Genomic DNA, 21,442 nt, shown 5'->3' on the forward strand with positions numbered 1-21,442 from the left:
TTAATATAAAACTATCACTGTCGAGTGGGTTTGTTATGTTTTTGTTTTCAATTGTCCTTCGTGAATGTAGATTGTTAGGTCTAAAAACTTGTTCCTGACTATAGGTCGAGGTAAACTCCAAAAAGAAGGAATTGTCGTTCATCTCTCTGAGGAATTCTTTCAGGGATTATTAGGATAAACGAAACATAATAAAAACACTTAAAACACCCTCCAAGGCGGGTGAAAGCTCAGATCCCACAGGCATAGGCTCACATAAGAAAAAATTCACATATATACACCATTAAATATAATGATTCCAAATGCTGATGTAAGAACAATCCATAATTTGCCAAAAAATATGGGAGCAGAGAATAATCCGCAAAATCAGTCGTACTGTTCAGACAACTAAAGTGCAAGTAGTATTAAAGGTGTCTCCTAAAGGGATTCATCAATAAAAAAACGCAGGGAGGAAAGAAAAAGAAAAATACTAATGATTATGAACGTAAATATAGTGTACAGACAAACGAATGAATAAATTAATATTTATTACTGAAAAGGCATTGCTGTGTACAAACAATGTATGCTGATTACGCATTAAATTTCTACTAGAGATGAGCGAGTATACTCGTCCGAGTATACTGCTCTGTGTGTATTAGCATACTCGGACCGGCTCGTTACTCGGACGAGTATGTCCCCTGCTCGCGATCGAGCATTAAATTAAGTGAAGAACAGTGTTTTTATTGTTTAATAAAATATTCCAGATGTTTCCTGATGTTTTGCTTGTAAGAACACATTGAAATAACACTATTCTTCACTTTCCAGGTGTGCGCACGTGTCTCCCGCTAGGTTCGGAGATGTTCGGAACATCTGGAATGTGAAGAATATTGTTCTTTCAATGTGTTCTGCACTTAAATGGTCCTGTGTTCACTGTTTTCACTATTTTTATTCTATTCTTCACATTGCAGGTGTGCGCACGTGTCTCCCGCTAGGTTCGGAGATACGCGCGCACACCTGCAAAGTGAAGAATAGAATTAAAACATCAAAAGCAGTGAACACAGGAGCATCTAAGTGCAGAACACATTGAAAGAACAATATTCTTCACATTCCAGATGTTCCGAACATCTCCGAACCTAGCGGGAGACGCGCGCACACCTGCAAAGTGAAGAATAGTGTTATTTCAATGTGTTCTTACAAGCAAAACATCAGGAAACATCTGTAATATGTTATTAAGCACTGTTCTTTTACTGTTCTGTTTTAGCAAAAAAATGCTCGGGTCTCCCATTGACTTCAATGGGGCTCGTTATTCGAGACGAGCACTCGAGCATCTGGAAAAGTTTGTCTCGAATAACGAGCACTCGAGCATTTTACTGCTCGCTCATCTCTAATTTCTACCTAAAATAAAGAAGAGCGGACAAATAGTATGACCCCTTCCTAGTGCAGCACTGTAAGAGTGAAAGTGAAACATCGCTTGCCGTGCCATGCCTAACATTACAGGAGACAAAAATATTCCATGTCGTATAAAAGTGCCAGAACGCATATAAAAAATTATATTCTTATGCACGCGCCTAAAAAGAAACTGACCTAAATCCCACCAGAGCAAACACTTCATTAAAAATTGGCGAAAGTTTAATACTGTTCATTATAATCTACATTAGTGACATTGTGGTACAGAAATTATCAAATTGGTCACCCATATATCTATAAGCATAAGATCCAACTAGACGCAGGGAAGATAAGAATTAAAAAGTCAATCCCCGGAAGATTGCAGAAACTGCCGGATTTTTTAGAGACACGAGAAAATTGAAACCAAGAAAAGTCTATTGGTAAGTAATATCATGTGGCAGAAAGCGATCGTTACAAAAATCATTATAGATGTTCTTGTTTTTCTTTTTACTTTTTTCTTTACTGGAGTGGATTTCTGAAGTTGATGGTCCACATATTCGGACAAATTTGAGGTTAAACAGTCAATGCCCAAGACCATAGGACAACCAGGTGGATTAGTACAAGATTTGTGAATTTTCGGTAAATACCGTTTGCCGGGGGTTCTAATTGTTGAGAAAATGGAACTCTTCTTTTGTTAAAATACCTAAGGATTTCCCCTTTTTGGAGAGAGAGTCCAATTTTTTCTTATATTGGTTAGTTGGGTCAGACTTTAATTGTTCATAGGTGCGACTGTCACCTAATATGCGATGAGATTCTTTATTACAGTCCTCTTCCCCCCGCCCCTTATCCGCTGGACATATGACAATTTGTTCATTCTTTTGCAGAGATTGAATAGCTTCTATTTTTTTTTTTTTGGTTAAATTATTACCATGTATGGATTTTTTTTTTTTAGATATATTTTTGACTTTTTTTATGTCACAGACCACTAGGTGTTGAAAAGTGTTCGTGGCCTCTGAATACTCGTTCAATGGGTTGAATGTGGATTTGTTTGTGGAGGGAAGTGTGAATATATTGATCAGTGTTATTTTGGTTGGTTTTTTCAAAGCTAAATTACGCATTTATTTCTTGACCCCAATAAATGCATAAAATTTGTAGGTGCAAATTAGGTGTAAATTTTAACCCTTTATATAATAAGGTGTTTTCATGAGGAGTTAAACTATAACGACTCAGGTTTTTGTCCCGTGTTAATCCCCATTAAATCTTCTGCAGTTGTGTTGGTTAATATCTTTTTGGAGAGTCCCCCCCCCCCCTGCACCCCCTCTTGTTCCTTTTGTGTGGTTTATGTGAAAAAAAATTTGGCTGTTCCCATCTTTATTTATATTTTGTTTAGTGGTGTTTCTAGTGTCGGTGGAAACCTCTTCGTGTCTCTTCAGACTATCCGTACCTAGGGTGACGTTTCCGGTACATTCGCCTGTCAGTCAGATTCAGTGAAGCCGCCGGCCGGAGCTTCTCTACTGATCTGCCACCGCATGGATTATTACAGGGAGCATCAGCGTTGTACAATGCGAACTTTGACTCAGAAAAAGTGCACCACTAAGTACATCTACTTGACCCTCGGGAGCCTACTGGGATTGGATTTTGCCAGCAGTCAACTTTACACTCAGGTTAGGGCTCTGCCAACTTTAGCACACCGATCACCTTTAATATAAAATTGGTGCAAGGATTCTCGTCTCCTTTACGTAATACACGCACATATATTTATACTTTTATAGCCAGCGCAGGTATCTTTAAAAAATAAATGACCATAAGGAGAATGTAGTGTATATGTAGTGATATATAGCGGGATCTCCTAGAACAGTGGTGGGGAACCTATGCACTCCATCTCCACTGCCGTCTCTATATTAATCATTGGAACTCTGGCCAGGCAGGAAAAGCAATCTCCAGCGATCTCTCTCTCTCACTGTAGGCTGCATCTGACCTGCTCTGTGCTCACTAGTGCTGTCTTAGAGACACAGCAGCAGGTCAGTGCACACAGTCTCCTCTTACCAGTTGTTGTAGAGATGTGTCTGCTGCTAGACCTCTGTGAGGCAGTGACCTGCTCTCTAATCTGAGCTGCTGTCACCGGCGATTCCTGAGGCTGGTGACTCGGATGAACTTATCCTCCGCAGCAGAGGTGACTCTAGGTCTATCCTTCCTGGGGTGTTCCTCATGTGAGCCAGTTTCTTTGTAGCACTTGATGGTTTTTGCAACTGCACCTGGGGACACAAAGTTTTTCCAATTGTTCGGACCGACTGACCTTCATTTCATTAAGTAATGATGGCCACTTATTTTTCTTAGAATTTGTATTATGGCTACAAAAAAGCATCTAAAAGTCTATTCAGTAGGACTTTCAGCCGTGTATCCACCTGACTTCTGCACAACATAAATGATGCTCCCAACCCCATTTATAAGGCAAGAAATCCCACTTATTACACCTGACAGGGCACCTGTGATTTGAAAATCTTTTCTGGTGACTACCTCTTGTATCTCTTCAAGAGAAGCTAAATTGTGCAAAGCGGTAATCACAGCAAAAGGACCTAGAATGTAAGACATATTTTCAGATGTTTCACTCTATTTTGTTAAGTATATAATGTATATACTCAAGTATAAGCCGACCCGAGTATAAGCTGAGGTACCTAATTTCAACACAAAAAACCTGGGAAAACCTATTGACTTGAGTATAAGCTGAGGGTGGGAAATGCATTGGTCAAAGCTCCCCCAGTATATAGCCTGCCAGTCCCTGTAGTATATAGCCTGCCAGCCCCCTGTAGTAAAAAAAAAAGAACACTGTACTCCCCTTTCTGATGCCCCCCGGAGGTCCTCTTCTTGTTTACAATGCTCCAGTGCCTCTTCGGGTCCTTCGGCTCCTCACACTGGGCTGGCACACACAATGAAGTCAGCCACTTGCCGATGTAATCAAGCAAAAAGAGGACCTACAGGGGGCGTTGGAAAGGATAGTACAGTGTTAATTTTTTTTATAAACTCAAGTATTAGCCGGGTTAGGGTTTTTCAGCACAAATTTTGTGCTGAAAAACTCTGCTTATACTCGAGTATATACGGTAATTCTACATGTGTTAATTCATGGTTTTGATGCCTTCAGTGTGAATCTATAATTTTTATAGTAATGAAAATACAGAAAAGTCTTCGAATGAGAAGGCTTGTCCAAACTTTTGGTCTGTACTATACACTCACCGGCCACTTTATTAGGTACACCATGCTAGTAACGAGTTGGACCCCCTTTTGTCTTCAGAACTGCCTCAATTCTTCGTGGCTCCACAGTCACCAGATCTCAATCCAATAGAGCATCTTTGGGATGTGGTGGAACGGGAGATTCGCATCATGGATGTGCAGCCGACAAATCTGCGGCAACTGTGTGATGCCATCATGTCAATATGGAGCAAAATCTCTGAGGAGCTTCCAGCACCTTGTTGTATCTATGCCACGGAGAATTGAGGCAGTTCTGAAGACAAAAGGAGGTCCAACTCGTTACTAGCATGGTGTACCTAATAAAGTGGCCGGTGAGTGTATATACACTGCTCAAAAAAATAAAGGGAACACTTAAACAACACAATATAACTCCAAGTGAATGAGACTTCTGTGAAATCAAAGTGTCCACTTTGGAAGCAATACTGATTGTCAATCAATTTCACTGGGAATTAGCAGGACACACTCAATAAAGGAGTGGTTACCACAGACCACTTTGTACCAATGCTTTTGGCTGATATTTGGCAATTTTGAATGTTGGTGGTAGCATGAGACAAACTACAACTCACACAAGTGGCTCAGGTAGTGCAGCTCATCCAGGATGGCACATCAATACGAGCCAGAAGGTTTGCCGTTTCTGTTTGGTAGAGTCCAAAGGTTGGAGGCGCTACCAGGAGACAGGCCAGTACACAAGGAGACATGGAGGGGCCATAGGAGGACAACAACCCAGCAGCAGGACCGCTACCTCAGCTTTTAAGCAAGGAGTAACAGGAGGAGCAACGCCAGAACCCTGCAAAATTACCTCCAGCAGCCCCAGATGTGCATGTGTCTGCACAAATTCCATGAAGAAGGTATGGGGGTCCGACATCCACAGATGGGGGTTGTTCTCACAGCCCAACACCATGCAGGATGCTTGGCATTTGCCAGAGAACACTAGCGTCACAGGTGCTCCTGCGACCCATGTCTCGGGTCGCAGGCGCACCAGTGTGCCTGTATGTGCCCCAGCAGTGACGGCTCCCGTGCTCCAGCGTCGGCTCTGTGAAATTTAAATAAATAGCCTGCCTCTTCCTTTGCCCCCTGACGAATCTTTGCCTTGTTGCCATTTATAAAGAGTTCCAGTTGTGATTTCTGTGTATTATCTGTTGTGACCTTCTGCTACGTTCCTGACCTTGATTCTTTGCCGCCTGATTCTGTCCTGACCTTCTGCCTGACCATGACTTTGCTCTTGGGGTTGGCCAATACGAGGTACAGAATCGGCAAGCAGAATCGAAGTCGCGTCTGTGGAGCGCCCTTGTGGCATCCCGCCGCAGCAAGTCCAACCCACTTTGTGGCGGGCTCTGGTGAATAGCGGGTGCCACTCAGACTCCACTCTGACCCTGACAGTAAGATCTGGATGGATCCAGCCAAGGTTCTGCAGCCCGAACTGGCTGATCTCACCAGCATTGTGACACAGTAGTCCAAGCAGATTGCAGTGCATGGCCAGCTCACCGCCATCATGCAGCTGTTATTGGCAGCCCATCAGGAACCTCCAGTTCCTGCAGCACCTTCTGCTACAGTGGCTACACTGCAGAACCCAGACTGCGATTATCCATGCCCTCCGGAGAACCCAAGTTGTGCAGGGGATTCATCACCCAGTGCTCACTGCACATCGAGCTCATGCCTACTCAGTTTGCCACGGAAAGGTCTAAGATGGCATTAGGGGTCAGTTTACTTTCTGGGAGAGCCCTAGCGTGGGCTACCACTCTCTGGGACAGGAATGACCTGGTCATGGCTAATCTTCCCAAATTCCTCACCGAATTCCGGTCCATCTTCGAGCAACCTGATCTGGCATCTTCTGCTGAAATCGCCCTGCTGAATCTAAGTCAAGGGGACTTGTCAGTTGATGACTACGCAGTTCAGTTCACCACCTTCAAGAAAGCACAGGCTAGTCGAGTCAAAGACGCTATGGCTGCACGGGACCTGCCCTCTTTACTGAGTGGCCTCATCACCCTGGCCACTCGGAGTGACAGAGCGTCGCTTCTCAGAGCGTCTGGAGGAGCAGCGTCTTGAACAAGCACAGACCAGGATCCGTTTGGCCCCTGTCTTCCAAAGACCACCAGAACTGCCCTCTTTGTCTGCTGTAGAGGATGCCATGCACGTGGATAGAGCTCGTCTGACAACCCAAGGGCACTGACAAAGATAGGAGAATCTGTATTGTGCCAGTCCAAATCACTTTCTCAGGTCATGTCCACTTCATCCACAGCGTCTGGGAAACGCACGCACGCACCTAGGGTTTCTGGGAGAAGTGTCCCTAGGTAAGAGCAAAGCTTCTCAATGCCTGAACATACCTGTCCTACTCAGCTCTGGGACAGGTAGCCAGTTTCAAACTTCTGGATTCCGGCTCTGCAGGGAACTTCGTGGATACCACCCTGGACTCCCAGCATAATTTTCCTGTGTTCCGTCTTCAGAAGCCGCTGGTCATCGTGTCTGTCACTGGGCAGATTCTCTGCTATCCGGTCCAGTACTGCACCAAGCCCCTGTGCCTGCAAATTGGGACATTACACAAGGAGAGACTATCATTCTATGTGCTACCTCGGTCTACGTCTGCCATTCTGCTGGGCTCCTGTGGTTACAACATCACACTCCGCTGCTCAACTGGCATATCGGGAAGGTTCTTCCTTGGGGACCAGAATGCCAGTCATGCTGTTTGGTGGTACCTCATCCCGTATCCACCATGGCTTCTCCAGTGTCCTCCAAGCCTGTGGTGGGTCTTCCTGCTTCATATATGGACTTTGCGACACCCAGCTATATACTTCGGCACGTAACATCAGCCCTGCCTTAATCCAGAACACTAGTGAATGTCTCTCTGCTGTCTCTAACATCATGTCTTCTCTCTTCCTGAAACTTAATCTTTCTAAGACCGAACTTTTTGTCTTTCCACCATCCACTAACAGAGCCTATCCGAACCTCTCCATATCAGTCTGTGGGGTCACCATAACCCCAAGGCAGCAGGCCTGCTGTCTTGGGGTTGTGCTGGACTCCGACCTCTCCTTTGAGTCACACATTCAATCTCTTGCTCGCTCTTGCCGAATGCATCTCAGAAACATCTCTAGAATCCGACCGTTTCTCACATTTGAAACCTGTAAAACGCTAACTGTTGCTCTGATTCTCTCTCGTCTAGACTACTGTAACTCTCTACTAACCGGTCTTCCACTCGCCAAACTCTCTCCTCTCCAATCGATTCTTAATGCAGCAGCCAGGCTCGTCTTTCAGACCAAATGCTAAATGGATGCCTCCAGTTCATGCCAGTCACTGCACTGGCTGCCAGTCTCCTTTCGAATACAAAAATAAAATAATAACCCTCATCCATAAAGCTCTGTATAATGCTGCACCCCCCTACCTCTCCTCTCTTATCTCAGTCTATCGCCCAACTCGTTCTCTTAGATCCGCCAGTGATCTTAGATTAACCTCTACCCTAGTGCGGACCTCCCACTCGCGTCTCCAAGATTTCTCTAGAGCTGCCCCCATTCTATGGAATGCTCTGCCCGGACTATCAGACTAACACCCAACCTCCAAAGTTTCAAATGTGCTCTTAAAACCCATTTCTTTAGGCAAGCCTATAACACTCATTAACTGCATGAAGTTTTAACTTTTACTAACCCGTCCTGTGTCCTCCTCCCATCTGTTATCCAGCAACCAACAGGCACTAGACTTCTCTGCAGTCCCATTCGCCCTGGACCTTGTATGTAAGATGACGGCTGATGATTGGTTCAAGCGACAGCAATTCCATTTATTATATTTTGTTCTATTCCCTTAAGAAGAATGGCTTGACCATTATATATTCTTGTACCTCTTACCTCTTGTGTTACCCCACTCCTCCTCATAAACTGTAAGCTCTTGCGAGAAGGGACCTCACTCTGCTTGTTCCATACGAATGTTTGTGCTCTGTCATGTTTTATTATATTTGTATTTGTCCCCTATGATTTGTAAAGCTACGGAATATGATGGCGCTATATAAATAAAGATTATTATTATTATTTGCGGATGTCTTCTCGGAGAAGCAACCAGAGATTCTGCTATCGCACTGTCCCTATGACTGCTCTATAGAGCTGTTGCTGGTCAAGTCTTCTCCACAAGGTTGGGTGTATGCACTTTCTGTGTCTGAAACCGCGGCTATGTCAGCCTATGTGAAGGAGAATTTGCAGAAGGGGTTCGTACGCAAGTCCTCTTCCCCTGACGATCCCTCCATCCATGCAATGACTATCACGGACCAATGGTCCGCCTTGGTACCTTGGGTGGAATTCTCCTATAATTCTTTTTTTAAACTCTGAATCTGATGGTTCCGCTCCCTTCTTCATTGTTTATGGACGACAACCACTCCCTCTTTACATGCCTTTTGATGTTCCTGCCATGGAAGTGTTGGTTCAAGATCTAAGGTCCATTTGGGAGCAGACTCGTCATTCTCTACTTCACGCTCGAACCAAAAATAAGGCCGACAACAAATGCAGGTCCTTTCCGGTCTTCTCTCCGGGTGATAAAGTGTGACTGTCCTCCAGGTATGTCCGGCTGAAGATTCCCAGCTCCAAACTTGGTCCTGGTTTCCTAGGTCTATTTGAGGTGGTGATGTGCATTAACCCCATGGCTTACAAGTTTCGTCTTCCTTACAAGCTCCTCCTTCTCCTAAGGCAGAATCCACCAATGTCTTTAAAGTAAAGGTGATCCTGGACATGAATTCGGTTAGAGGGAAGCGGTTCTTTCTCACCGACTGGAAGAGTTTAGGGCTGGAGGAAAGATCTTGGGAGCTCGAAGACATCCTGGAACACTGTGTTCTTCAGAGGTTCCTTAAGGCCAAGTAGAGGGGGTGGCCGAGGGGGGTTACTGTCTTGGGTCACAGGTGCACCCGTGTGACTTTGTGTGCTCTAGCGGCCGGCCACAGTCTCACTCACCTCTCCTCACTCTGGTGACCGCCCTAAGGCGCGTCCGCACCGACACTGTAAAAGTTTAAGGGCTAGCGTGCCCCTGATTGGCGCTGGCCAGCTGCTGCCCTAATAAATTCCTCTTCCTGTGCCCCTTGCTGGTTCTTTGTGTCTCGTTGCAATTGAGAAAGTGTTCCAGTTGCTCAACAGACTATCCAGGAGTTGGCAGATGCATTAATTAAGGTCAGGGAGGAGATCCCTCAGAATACCATCCGCAACCTGATCAGCAGAGGCATTTTTAGGGTGGTCATACAGGCACGTGGAGACCACAAACAATACTGAGCCTCATTTTGACTTGTTTTATGGACAATGAAAATATTTTATTCATTAAGATCTAGGATGTGTTATTTGAGTGTTCCCTTTATTTTTTGAGCAGTGTATATATAACACACCCAAAATTGTCATTTTAGATGGATATCTCCAGATCCCTGGCACTTAGTAACACAATATTACATTCAAATGAAAGAGGTTCTAGGTGCCAGAGATCCATAGTTATGGTCCTAGAATCCAGGACATATCTCATATGTACTTAGGATTGAGGTGCTGTGAGGACGTATGACGTATGTCCTTGGTTGAGGAAGTGTTTAGACACAAAATGGCTGCATCCTTAAGGGGTAAAACTCCTGTCCCTATCTCCAGCTGCAGCTCCTCCTGGTTGTAGTGAGGATGGGACTTGTTACTAGACATGGCTGGGGTTAGTACAGGCTAAAGTCTGGTTGATTTGTTACTCCTAGCTGAAGTTTGAGCCCATTCAACTCCTGTTGCACACTACAGATTCGGAATAATAGCGAGAATGCAGTGCTAACAGGAAACGGGCTGAGGCAGGCAGAAAGGACAAGATGAGTAGGCAAAGGTAATGAATGTATATTGGAAATATGTCCATTTTTATTGTTTGTAATGTATTGCTATGTCAGTATATCTACCCCATGATCTGTAATCTGTATATAAAGATTTATTACTATATGCTGCAGACATCAGCAGAGGTCATCCTAAAGAAGGAAATCCAACAATACAGAAGAAATGTACACAGAAGGAGTGGAGCTCCTAATAAACATAGGATCTACACAGAAAGTAATATTCCTTTAAGATGAGAACAAATGTAAGAAAAAAAATTACAGTGATCTGGAACACATGGAAGAAGACCCCTGAGGGCTCACAATCTACATGGGAGAGTTGATGAGACACAAGGTGAGGAGCAGTGCAGGGCAGGTATAATGTGATATAGGTCATCCTAAACTCAAGTTACAATAAATGTTAACATGGCTTCTCCCCTGTGTGAGTTCTCTGATGTTTTTGAAGATATGATTTATTGAGAAAATATTTCCCACAGTCTAAACATGAAAATGGCTTCAACGCTTTGTGAGATCTTTGGTGTTGAACAAGAAGTGACGTACGGCTGAAACATTTTCCACATTCATTACACACGTATGGCTTCTCCCCTGTGTGGATTGTCTGGTGTTGATCAAGAACCGATTTTAGAGCAAAACATTTCCCACATTCATTACATACAAATGGCTTCTCCCCTGTGTGACTTTTCTGATGGTTAATAAGATGTATCTTCAGGATAAAACTTTTTCCACACTCAGAACATGAAAATGGCTTCTCCCCTGTGTGAGTTCTCTGGTGGTAAACAAAACTTGATTTATGAGTAAAACATTTCCCACATTCACTACATGAGAATGGCTTCTCCCCTGTGTGGGATCTCTGATGGCAAACAAAACTTGATTTCCGGGTAAAACATTTTCCACATTCACTACATGAAAATGGCTTCTCCCCTGTGTGAGTTCTCTGATGGTAAACAAGGCGTGATTTCAGAGTAAAACATTTCCCACATTCAGGACATGAATATGGCTTCTCCCCTGTGGGAATTTTCACATGTTTATCAAGAATTGATTTCTTGGTGGAAAGATGTGATTGATCATTTTCTACTTCACCACAAGGAGATGAGGGGGGACGTCCATCGAAACCTCTTTTATCTTCATCTTCTGGAAAATATAACCAAAAAAAATCAATATCGGAGGTTTCCCTTTTCCCAGTTACAGAAGTTATGCAGAAGTAAATCGACGGGTCAATAACTTATAGTCTCCTATGGACAGATGACTATTGATGAATATAAACTGCAAATATAAACCATTGACATATAAAATCCAACTTCCAAAGAAATAATCAAATACTTAGAATTTGGATTCTTCTACGTTACCATTACAACCAGCCATTTGAGAGAAACCACAAAGCTGAACATGTTGTTAAAAGAAATATGAGACACTGGCATGGCCAATAGTCACAGTGCCACCACAAAGTAGCCAATAGTCACAGAGTCTCCCCACAGCAGCCAGAGTGCTGCAGGGGCTCCCCATGCCAGCCAGTGTCTCCACATAGTTCCCCAACAGCAGCCAGAGTTCGGTCACAGTGCTTCCATACCAGAGGATGCCAGAACATACAGGAGAAAGACAGGGAAAGGCTGGTATTGGAGGTACCCTCCCCTATGCTGTGCTCCCATCTAGAGCAGCATAAGGAGAGGGAGATGCGCTGCATAACACTAGGCCTTTGTGTTTGACACCCATGACATAAGAGGTTGTCTAACCAGGGATACTCATGGCTTCAGGTGATATGGGTCCTAAAAAGTGGCTGAAGCAACCACATATACAGGATACTGTACTATAACATCACTACTAGGACTCGGCGGGTAATTGAAAATTACATATATACATATATCTCCATACATTTCATCAATTGGATGTTATTAAAATAAATTTACCTGTGTGAAGATAATTTCCCATAAATGTAGCCATGTTGTCCCTTAGAATTGAGATAATGGTCCTTGGATACGACCATCCCTGCACTGTGCCAAGCAGAGTTCCATACATGCGCTATTGAGTACTCCCCGACCCTTGTACTTAGCGTTTATTACCACAGGATGTGGGATGTGCAGTAGCTCCTGGACATTTCATATGCAAAAACAATGTTTCTTTGTGCAATCACTCCAGCAGAGGTGGTCGTACCCAAGGACAACTATTTTAATACATATATGGGAGATTATCTTTATTTAAGAAATTCCTGTATAAGGCAGATGAATTTAAAAGGAAATCTACCATCTGGATGAAGGATTGTAAACCAAGCACACTGACATACCGGTGTGTGCCCGCTCTGGCAGGGTCCACTTTTCTTCAAGCTATGGCTTGCGCCAACACTTGGCTTACCCGGGCAAGTGCCAGAGCCCCAGACTTCCGGAGGGTCACGCTGGTCAGATCAGAAAATTAAATTACATCAGTGTACTTGCTTGAATGACGGCGTGCTAGTGTGGGTGACAGGGGGCTGCAACTCTGTAGGCAGAGCGTCTCTGTACACTGTGCAGTACGCTGGCTGGTGTCATGACTTCACGCCGCCTGTGTCCCTGCTGCCGGACAGTAGATGCTACGATGAAGATTTTGGCCCCAGAAGAGGTAAAGTGTAGAGGGGGGGTGGACCCCTGGACCTGCTTCCTTAAGGCAAGTTAACCTTTATTATTTTCCTACTGGCCACAATAAGGTGCTCAATGTGTATATAATTAATGGGGCGGGGCAGGGGGCTGTATATACATAATTAATGGAGCCTGGCTTTTACTGGGACCCGAGTCTAAGTGGCACCTGGTCTTCACCAGAGCGGGAGCGGGATGGTCTTGCTGTGGCGGGGTATCACCAGGTCGTTCCACAGGTGCAACTAGCCCGTGGTGGCAGCCCAGGTAGCAATGCAGAACACAGTCCGAGCCCGGGGCGCTGGAAAGAACACTGGAACTCACTGCAGGAACACCGGAACAGGACTGGAAAGGGAATGCAGTAAAACACAGGGGCTTTCACTTCACAGGAATGGCTTGAACATCCGTCGGGGAATGATGGGAGCCACCGGATTAAATAGCAGACCCAGAAGTGGCCAGCCAATCACCTGTGCGCTGGCCCTTTAAATCTCTGAGTGCCGGCGCGTGCACCCTTGGGAGCGGGAACGTGCGCGGGGCCTAGACCGGACAGGAGCGTGGAGAGGTGAGTTCGGAGCGGGGGCAAGGGCAGGGCCACTGAGAGGGGCACAGGTGTTCCCTCGATCCATGACATATTGTCTTCTCTGAATGCATTATATGGTTGATGGGTTGGTATTTATTGGTATAGTGTGGAATCCATAATTGTTGGGGTGGCATTTTGTGCTGTACTGTGCCTGTTGATGCATCTTGGGCACTGGTTACTGGTGTGGCATCTTGAGCAGTATGATAATGACCAATAATGGTTGCTGACTGCTGGCCCAAATCCTTAGATCAGGAATAGAACTGACATGTAAAAGGACAGTCTTTAATTTTCCCAAATTCCTATAAAAAATATTCACTCATTGATCACACTGTACCAAATTATCAAATATTTGTGGAGTTGGTAGATTTTTTATTACGACTGATCATCCTTTGAGCAGACCACACATTTAAATAACTATTTTTCTGAACAAATTTTGGTTCTTACCCTCCTCTGTCACTGATGAGGGGATTTCCTCTTCGCTTCTTGATCCATCAGAACTTTCCTAGAAAGATTCAACATGAAAGGACATGAGAAAACAAGGAAATGTCTCCAGAGATTCTCTTATATCCAAGTGATGGACAGAAACCTCCAGAACCAGGAGGAGACAAGATCATACTATCATATAATATCATCCCCCATAGGTCAGAGGTCAAATTAACGCCTAGAAAAGCCTCATGCGTATTAAAACGCATAGACTTTTCCCTGTACTTGAGGGGCGATGACGATGGTCAGATCTGTTGTATACACACAGGCGGCTTCTAATGTATATAACGTGCAGCAGAAACCAGACATTTTGGCCACTGTAGAAGTAACTGGTAGTAATGGATGATGTCAGGGGCAGATTAACCCATTTATTACCAAGGATGAGTCTGACACGTCCTCACAGTGTGGCACCTCGGTGGCCAAGGACATAGTTATTACATCCGGGCTTATAACATTGGATTTGTAGCACCTAGAATCTCCTCTTTTGCATGATACAATTGTGTTTCTCTGGTGTCAAAGAACTACTAAGGTAGTGAAAAATATCTCTGTATGATCCTCCATGCAATTTTTTGCCCAGTCAGCAGATTTAACATTCCCTTTGTTGTATATTCTGGTGAATATAAACATGAGGGGTAAGTTTGTAACAAAGTAAATTTTTCTTTTATACGTATTCTGGATTTGTACATATTTTAGAAGAAAATTCTAATTTTTATGCTATTTTTGCAGTTTGTTGCAAAGTTGCATGAAGATGGTTGTGAGTACTAATTATAAAATTATAGGTTTAGGGAGGCGGGGCTTGGAGAGGGCTGCAAGGACAAGTTATGGCACCCACACCCGATGTCATCCACTCTACAGGTGCAACACTCACCCCCACATGTGCTCATGGGTCCTAGAAAGACTGGAGGCCAATGTGCAACCATCTGGGAGGCAGCACGGGGTTCAATAGTTCAGTTTCTGGACCCCCTGTAGCATTTGTGCCATTTTCTTGTGGGCTTGGATTGTAAGGCTTTCATTGTGCACCACAAATGACAGGTCTACTTTATTCTTTGGGTTGGTATGATCACGGAGATACCAAATTTATATAGGTTTTATAATGTTTTCATACCTTTACAAAAATTAAAACCTTCTGTACAACAAAAAATACATTATTCTGCCATCTTCTGGCGCCAATGACTTTTCCATACCTCGTTGTACAGAGCAGTGGGTGGTGCTATTTTCTGAGACTTCTCATGACGTTTTCAATGCTACCATTTTAAGGACTTTACGGCTTAAAATTTTTTTTTCCTATTGTTCGAGACTCCCTAGGGTGCTTTTACCCTAAGTTGTCTGATTGCTCCTACAATATACAGTGTGGCAGTATATGAAGATTTTATACATCATCTATTACAAAGTGCAAATCTTTGTATGACCCGAGGCTGTCATAGTTACCGATCGCTGTCACCCAATGACTTCACAGGGGGCATCAATCAAATGCAACATGGCGACGCCCTTGCTGGAGACATTTACAGAGTTAACACCCGCAATCAGTGCCGGCACTATTCGCGGGTGTTACCAGTGGGCGTTTGCTGCAATAACAGTGGTGGTGCCCAAGAAGTTCTTTATAGAGCGACACTCGAATACTGCTAGATTCATATGGAGAAAATCTAGAAAGAAGCTTGGCACATTGAAGCAGACACCTAAAGAGCAGGCAGGTATAGCACTCCCAGATTTCTATTATCTAGCGGGCCAATTATAGCACCTATATCATTGGGTATTACCAGGTCACCTCCTGAAAACCATTTAGGTCATTACTTGGGACTTCCTTTTCTAGAAGGTGGGCATAGGCTACAGATCCCCTTACTGCCCCTACATAGAATGGTCCTATAGGTTTGGAGAACTGACAATACGGCTCTTACATGTCTCCGACACCATAGCGGAAATGACCTTATAGAGGAACTTAGTCTTACCCCACTCAGAAACCCTGGAGCGGATAGATAGGTGGCAGCGGGCAGGAATAAACACTTCAGTGGATGCGTATGGTGAAGGATTGCTGGACTCGCTCTCTGACCTACAGTTGAGATGCAAACTGAGACCATAGATGGTTCTATAGGTACCAACAACTTGGACACGCCCAAGACTCTCAATTCCCCTCAGATTCGCAACCAATATCAAAATACCCCCACCTAGGCATCTATAAAATCCAACGCCCACGGGGTCTAATTTTAGCTCTGAACAATAACTTGATGGTGTCTAGAGTGGAGAAGTGTCCGTCACGGGAATTGTCCAAATGGAAACATTGGATTCCATCACTTTCAGAGAAAGCAGACTCTGATCTTCAGCCATCACACATAACAGTATCTCCGTCCGTAAGTAACCGAATAACACAACTATATAGTTTCTATCAGCCATACGTTACACTGATAGTAACTCTAGTCCTAGGCGTGGCACCTTGGAATCCGGCTTCATACACATAAAATGGTATGGGCTCCAATTGCTCAATTCTGGAAGCACAATATCCTTGCAGAACACAATACAAACCCACAGGCAATTCGCACAACTAGTACCTGAGGGATATGACACAAGGGCCAGGTCTCGTAGAGCTTTCGATTTAATCAGCAGAACCGAAGTTACTACAATGTTTTATAGGATTATTTTCTATACTATTATGTTGTACAATATTGTAGACCTGGATATACCTATAGTTATGAAATGCTTAGAACCTGTAATGACTTTTGAGAAGCTGTGGTTGTTCTTGTGAAGGTTATACAGATTTTGTACAAACTTCTGCGCAGGCTGTGTGTACGCCGAGATGTAGGGTCTCATTTACTAAGGGTCGCGGATCGCACTTTTGTCGGACTGTTCATCTTTTTTGGGATTTGCGCGGCTTTGACAGGTGTTTAACAGGGTTCTGCGCTGGAAATTGAGGGGCGTGCCGTCAGACAATCTGACTGATTACAACTGAGCCCGGGATTTAACTTTCAAATTGTGTTGCAAGCTCTAGCACTCACATACACTGGGAAGAAGATGGTGAACTCTGTCGGACCTGAGCGGGGAAGCGACATTTGCAGGATATCGGGCGCACGGTCTTAGTGAATCGCGGCACAGGGCATTATACACGGACATTGCATTTTTGGTGAACTTCTTCGGGAATGCAAGTAAATGAGCCCCATAGCCTTGACACAATTACATTGACTACATAGACTGCAACTCGATTCGCTCTTATTTAGATTCATTAAAGCAGTTTAAAAAACCCGCCTTCATAATGCTGTATTCACACTGACTTGTGCCCGCCGTACGGTAGCACACAAAGCACACACGTCGGTGCCCCTCTTCATAGAGTAACAAAGCGCACGGCGCCATGTGCCGAGAGATGATAGGACATGTCCCATCTTTTCAAGGGGTACGGTACGTTACGGTGCCACACTATGGGGCCATATATACGTCGCCCATTCGGCAGTGTGAATGATGATACCATATGGTTGTATCTGATGGCATGGATGTAGATGGTGGATTTGGGTTGAAATCTGTCCCATTTCATATTTTAGTTGGCCATTGAAAGGTATCACAATCTCAAGAAGGTGACTATTTAACCTGTCAAAACCATCAAGCATTTTTTCAACTGGTAAACACTGTAGAAAACTTCTTTCTTGTGATACACATACATAGAGTCACACGTCTTGCACCTACAATTTATTACGCCACTTCCACACCAAGTGGGCACCGGCCCTGCACTTGTGAACTCCCTTCATCCAGTGAATTTTCAGGCAGGGTCCGGCAACCACTGTACACTGCAACCACTTTGCCAATGGATCAGGAGGCCGGAGCTTCCTGATGTATCCTGTGACATCGGAGGAGCAGGACTTTATCATATAATCAGTGTCCCTCACTCCTCCTGTGCTGTGAGCGCTTCCCTTCCCCTGCAGCAGCAATGTAGGGGGGGGGGGGGGGGAATTATCAGAAGCTCCGAGCTGCTGCGGTAAGTCCCGTCCTGCTCCACGGCCTTCTGTCCATGTGCCTGCTGCTGCTCCGATTTATCCGATCTATACAGAATCCAATCCACATTCTGTGCTAGAAACCTGCAGAACCTGTGGAAACTGAGACCCAACCCGTCTGCCCCCGACCTCAGTCACTTGTCACTCATAAAAAACAGATATTAACATACACTCACCGGCCACTTTATTAGGTACACCATGCTAGTAACGGGTTGGACCCCCTTTTGCCTTCAGAACTGCCTCAATTCTTCGTGGCATAGATACAACAAGGTGCTGGAAGCTCCTCAGAGATTTTGGTCCATATTGACATGATGGCATCACACAGTTGCCGCAGATTTGTCGGCTGCACATCCATGATGCGAATCTCCCGTTCCACCACATCCCAAAGATGCTCTATTGGATTGAGATCTGGTGACTGTGGAGGCCATTTGTGTCCAGTGACCTCATTGTCATGTTCAAGAAACCAGTCTGAGATGATTCCAGCTTTATGACATGGCGCATTATCCTGCTGAAAGTAGCCATCAGATGTTACAGGGTACATTGTGGTCATAAAGGGATGGACATGGTCAGCAACAATACTCAGGTAGGCTGTGGCGTTGCAACGATGCTCAATTGGTACCAAGGGGCCCAAAGAGTGCCAAGAAAATATTCCCCACACCATGACACCACCAGCCTGAACCGTTGATACAAGGCAAGATGGATCCATGCTTTCATGTTGTTGACGCCAAATTCTGACCCTACCATCCGAATGTCGCAGCAGAAATCGAGACTCATCAGACCAGGCAACGTTTTTCCAATCTTCTACTGTCCAATTTCGATGAGCTTATGCAAATTGTAGCCTCAGTTTCCTGTTCTTAGCTGAAAGGAGTGGCACCCGGTGTGGTCTTCTGCTGCTGTAGCCCATCTGCCTCAAAGTTGGACATACTGTGCGTTCAGAGATGCTCTTCTGCCTACGTTGGTTGTAACGGGTGTCGATTTGAGTCACTGTTGCCTTTCTATCAGCTCGAACCAGTCTGCCCATTCTCCTCTGACCTCTGGCATCAACAAGGCATTTCCGCCCACAGAACTGCCGCTCACTGGATGTTTTTTCTTTTTCGGACCATTCTCTGTAAACCCTAGAGATGGTTGTGCGTGAAAATCCCAGTAGATCAGCAGTTTCTGAAATACTCAGACCAGCCCTTCTGGCACCAACAACCATGCCACGTTCAAAGGCCTCAAATCACCTTTCTTCCCCATACTGATGCTCGGTTTGAACTGCAGGAGATTGTCTTGACCATGTCTACATGCCTAAATGTTGTCGCCATGTGATTGGCTGATTAGAAATTAAGTGTTAACGAGCAGTTGGACAGGTGTACCTAATAAAGTGGCCGGTGATTGTATGTTTCCGTGTTTCCACCTCACACCCGATTATCCAGGATTTTCATTCATTATATCCGGAGAGATCAGACGAGGACGCGGTCTACTATATAACAGAAAGGACACAATGGGGCTCATTTACTAAGGGTGCGCACACCGCATTTCCGTCGGGTTTTCCCAACTATTTCCTATTTGCGTCACACTTAACAGGAGTTTTCGGCGCGCACAATCGCGCCGACTTTCATGAGACACAAAGCAGGGGGCGTGGCCGTGGGACAACCCGACTGATTTGGACTGAATGCGGGATTTAAAATTTAAGTTGTGTCACAAGACAATGCACTTACATGCACCGGGAAGAAGAAGGTGAACTCCGGGGACCTGAGCGGGGGAAGCGATACATGCAGGATATCGGGCGCACAATCTTAGTGAATTGTGCTGGACTTCATCCCTGTCAGACACTTCAGATCGGGGATCGCGACAGGACCAGGTAAGTAAATGTGTCCCATGTCCCATGTATGATATAATAGCGGCCATGGACACTGATCCATTAAAAAATATTGTATTTAATTCACCGAGTGTCTACACTACAAAGGGTGAGGACAGAGACCTGCAGGTCATATACTGATCCGTCATATTACTCCAACTTCATCCTCTTCCTCCACTAATAATACTCCTCAGAGATACTAAGAGGAGGATTTATACTCTGCCAGACCCTCCACCCACTGCTGCTGGAGAAGGTAAGTAGCTTCATCACATCCACAGGAATCTCAGCTCCACCTACCTGATGATCCAGTGGGATGTAGTCTTCTGGCTCCACTTTTACAACATAGAAGTCTTCAATACTGGGACATCTCTCCAGCTCCTCTTTTATATCCCGGGAATCGCCAGGACTGGGACATCTCTCCGGTTCCTGTGTAATATCCCGGGAATCTCCAGGACTGGGACATCTCTCTGGTTCCTGTGTAATATCTCGGGAATCTCCAGGACTGGGACATCTCTCTGGTGGATTTCTCTGACTGGATCCATCTATAGGAAATATACACAGTGACTGATACATTGTCTATATGTGATGATGAGATGATGGAGGAGGTGACCTCACACCTGCTCTGTCCTCTATAATCAGGAAGGTCTCCTCTTACCTGGTGATGTGAGGGGCTGGTGGTCCTCCATCATGATGTCCTTGTACTGGTCCTTGTGTCCTTCTATATACTCCCACTCCTCCATGGAGAAATAGACAGTGACGTCCTGACACCTTATAGGAACCTGACACCCACAATGACACAGTCATCACCCAGACCCCTCCCTTGTGTTATTGTACAATGTCCCAGCATTCCCGGCAGCGCTCACCTCTCCGCTCAGCAGCTCAGTGATCCTGGAGGTAAGTTCTAGGATCTTCTGCTCATGTATCAGTGAATGAGGTGGAGGCTCGGTGATGGGGCTCTGGGTCCATCCTCCTGACACACGGGGGGTCACACACTCACCAGACGACTTCTTCACTACTGTGTAATCCTGTGTATGGGGAGACACTGATCACTACATAGATCCTAAGAATCCTTCACCTCTCCAGTCATTTCCCGCTGTTATTCCTAGAGATAAGAGCCGTGTCCTGGGAGACTCTCACCTCTCCGGTTATCAAGGAGATCATCTCCAGGGTGAGCTCCAGGATCCTGGCCGCCATCTGCTCTCTGTCCTTCTCCCGGATCCCTGGTGGATCATTGATGGAAAGGATCATCTTTAGGAGAAACCTCTGGGAGTCCTGGATCTATAGAACCTGAGGAAACATGACAAGAACTAAGAGCAAACTCTATATGAAGCAATTGTGTCCATGACATGTGTGATGTGACAGATGGGGATTCTCCAGACACTGGAGGGGAGGTCACTGGACTGAGGGAGGAGTGATGGCGCTGGACTGTGCCGCTCCTCACTGATAGCACATACTGGACCCCACATATAGTGTGTGTGCTCCTGGAGCATGCTGGGAGTTGTAGTCCCTCCATATAGTGTATGTGTGCTCCTGGAGCATGCTGGGAGTTGTAGT

General features: G+C 45.1%; 1 protein-coding gene across 1 annotated transcript; it reads right to left on the bottom strand.

Moving 5' to 3' along the window:
* Window positions 1-10,423: 10,423 nt before the first annotated feature.
* Window positions 10,424-20,926, bottom strand: LOC140119855 (uncharacterized). The gene is made up of 3 exons (XM_072139280.1): window positions 20,186-20,926; window positions 14,039-14,096; window positions 10,424-11,545 (listed from the first exon to the last, which is right to left on the bottom strand). Exons 1-3 carry the CDS (start codon window positions 20,459-20,461, stop codon window positions 10,815-10,817), a joined length of 1,065 nt encoding a protein of 354 aa, XP_071995381.1. The 5' UTR covers window positions 20,462-20,926; the 3' UTR covers window positions 10,424-10,814.
* Window positions 20,927-21,442: the final 516 nt, after the last annotated feature.

Source organism: Engystomops pustulosus, chromosome 2 (genome assembly GCF_040894005.1).
Source record: "Engystomops pustulosus chromosome 2, aEngPut4.maternal, whole genome shotgun sequence".
Taxonomy (NCBI): domain Eukaryota; kingdom Metazoa; phylum Chordata; class Amphibia; order Anura; family Leptodactylidae; genus Engystomops; species Engystomops pustulosus.

Coding starts and splice junctions, on each gene's coding strand:
- LOC140119855 (XM_072139280.1), bottom strand. CDS start 20,461: ATGTATCAGTCACTGTGTATATTTCCTATAGATGGATCCAGTCAGAGA. Junction 14,097..20,185: donor ACATCCCACTGGATCATCAG/GTAGGTGGAGCT, acceptor GAATCTTTCTAG/GAAAGTTCTGATGGATCAAG. Junction 11,546..14,038: donor CTCATCAGTGACAGAGGAGG/GTAAGAACCAAA, acceptor TATATTTTCCAG/AAGATGAAGATAAAAGAGGT.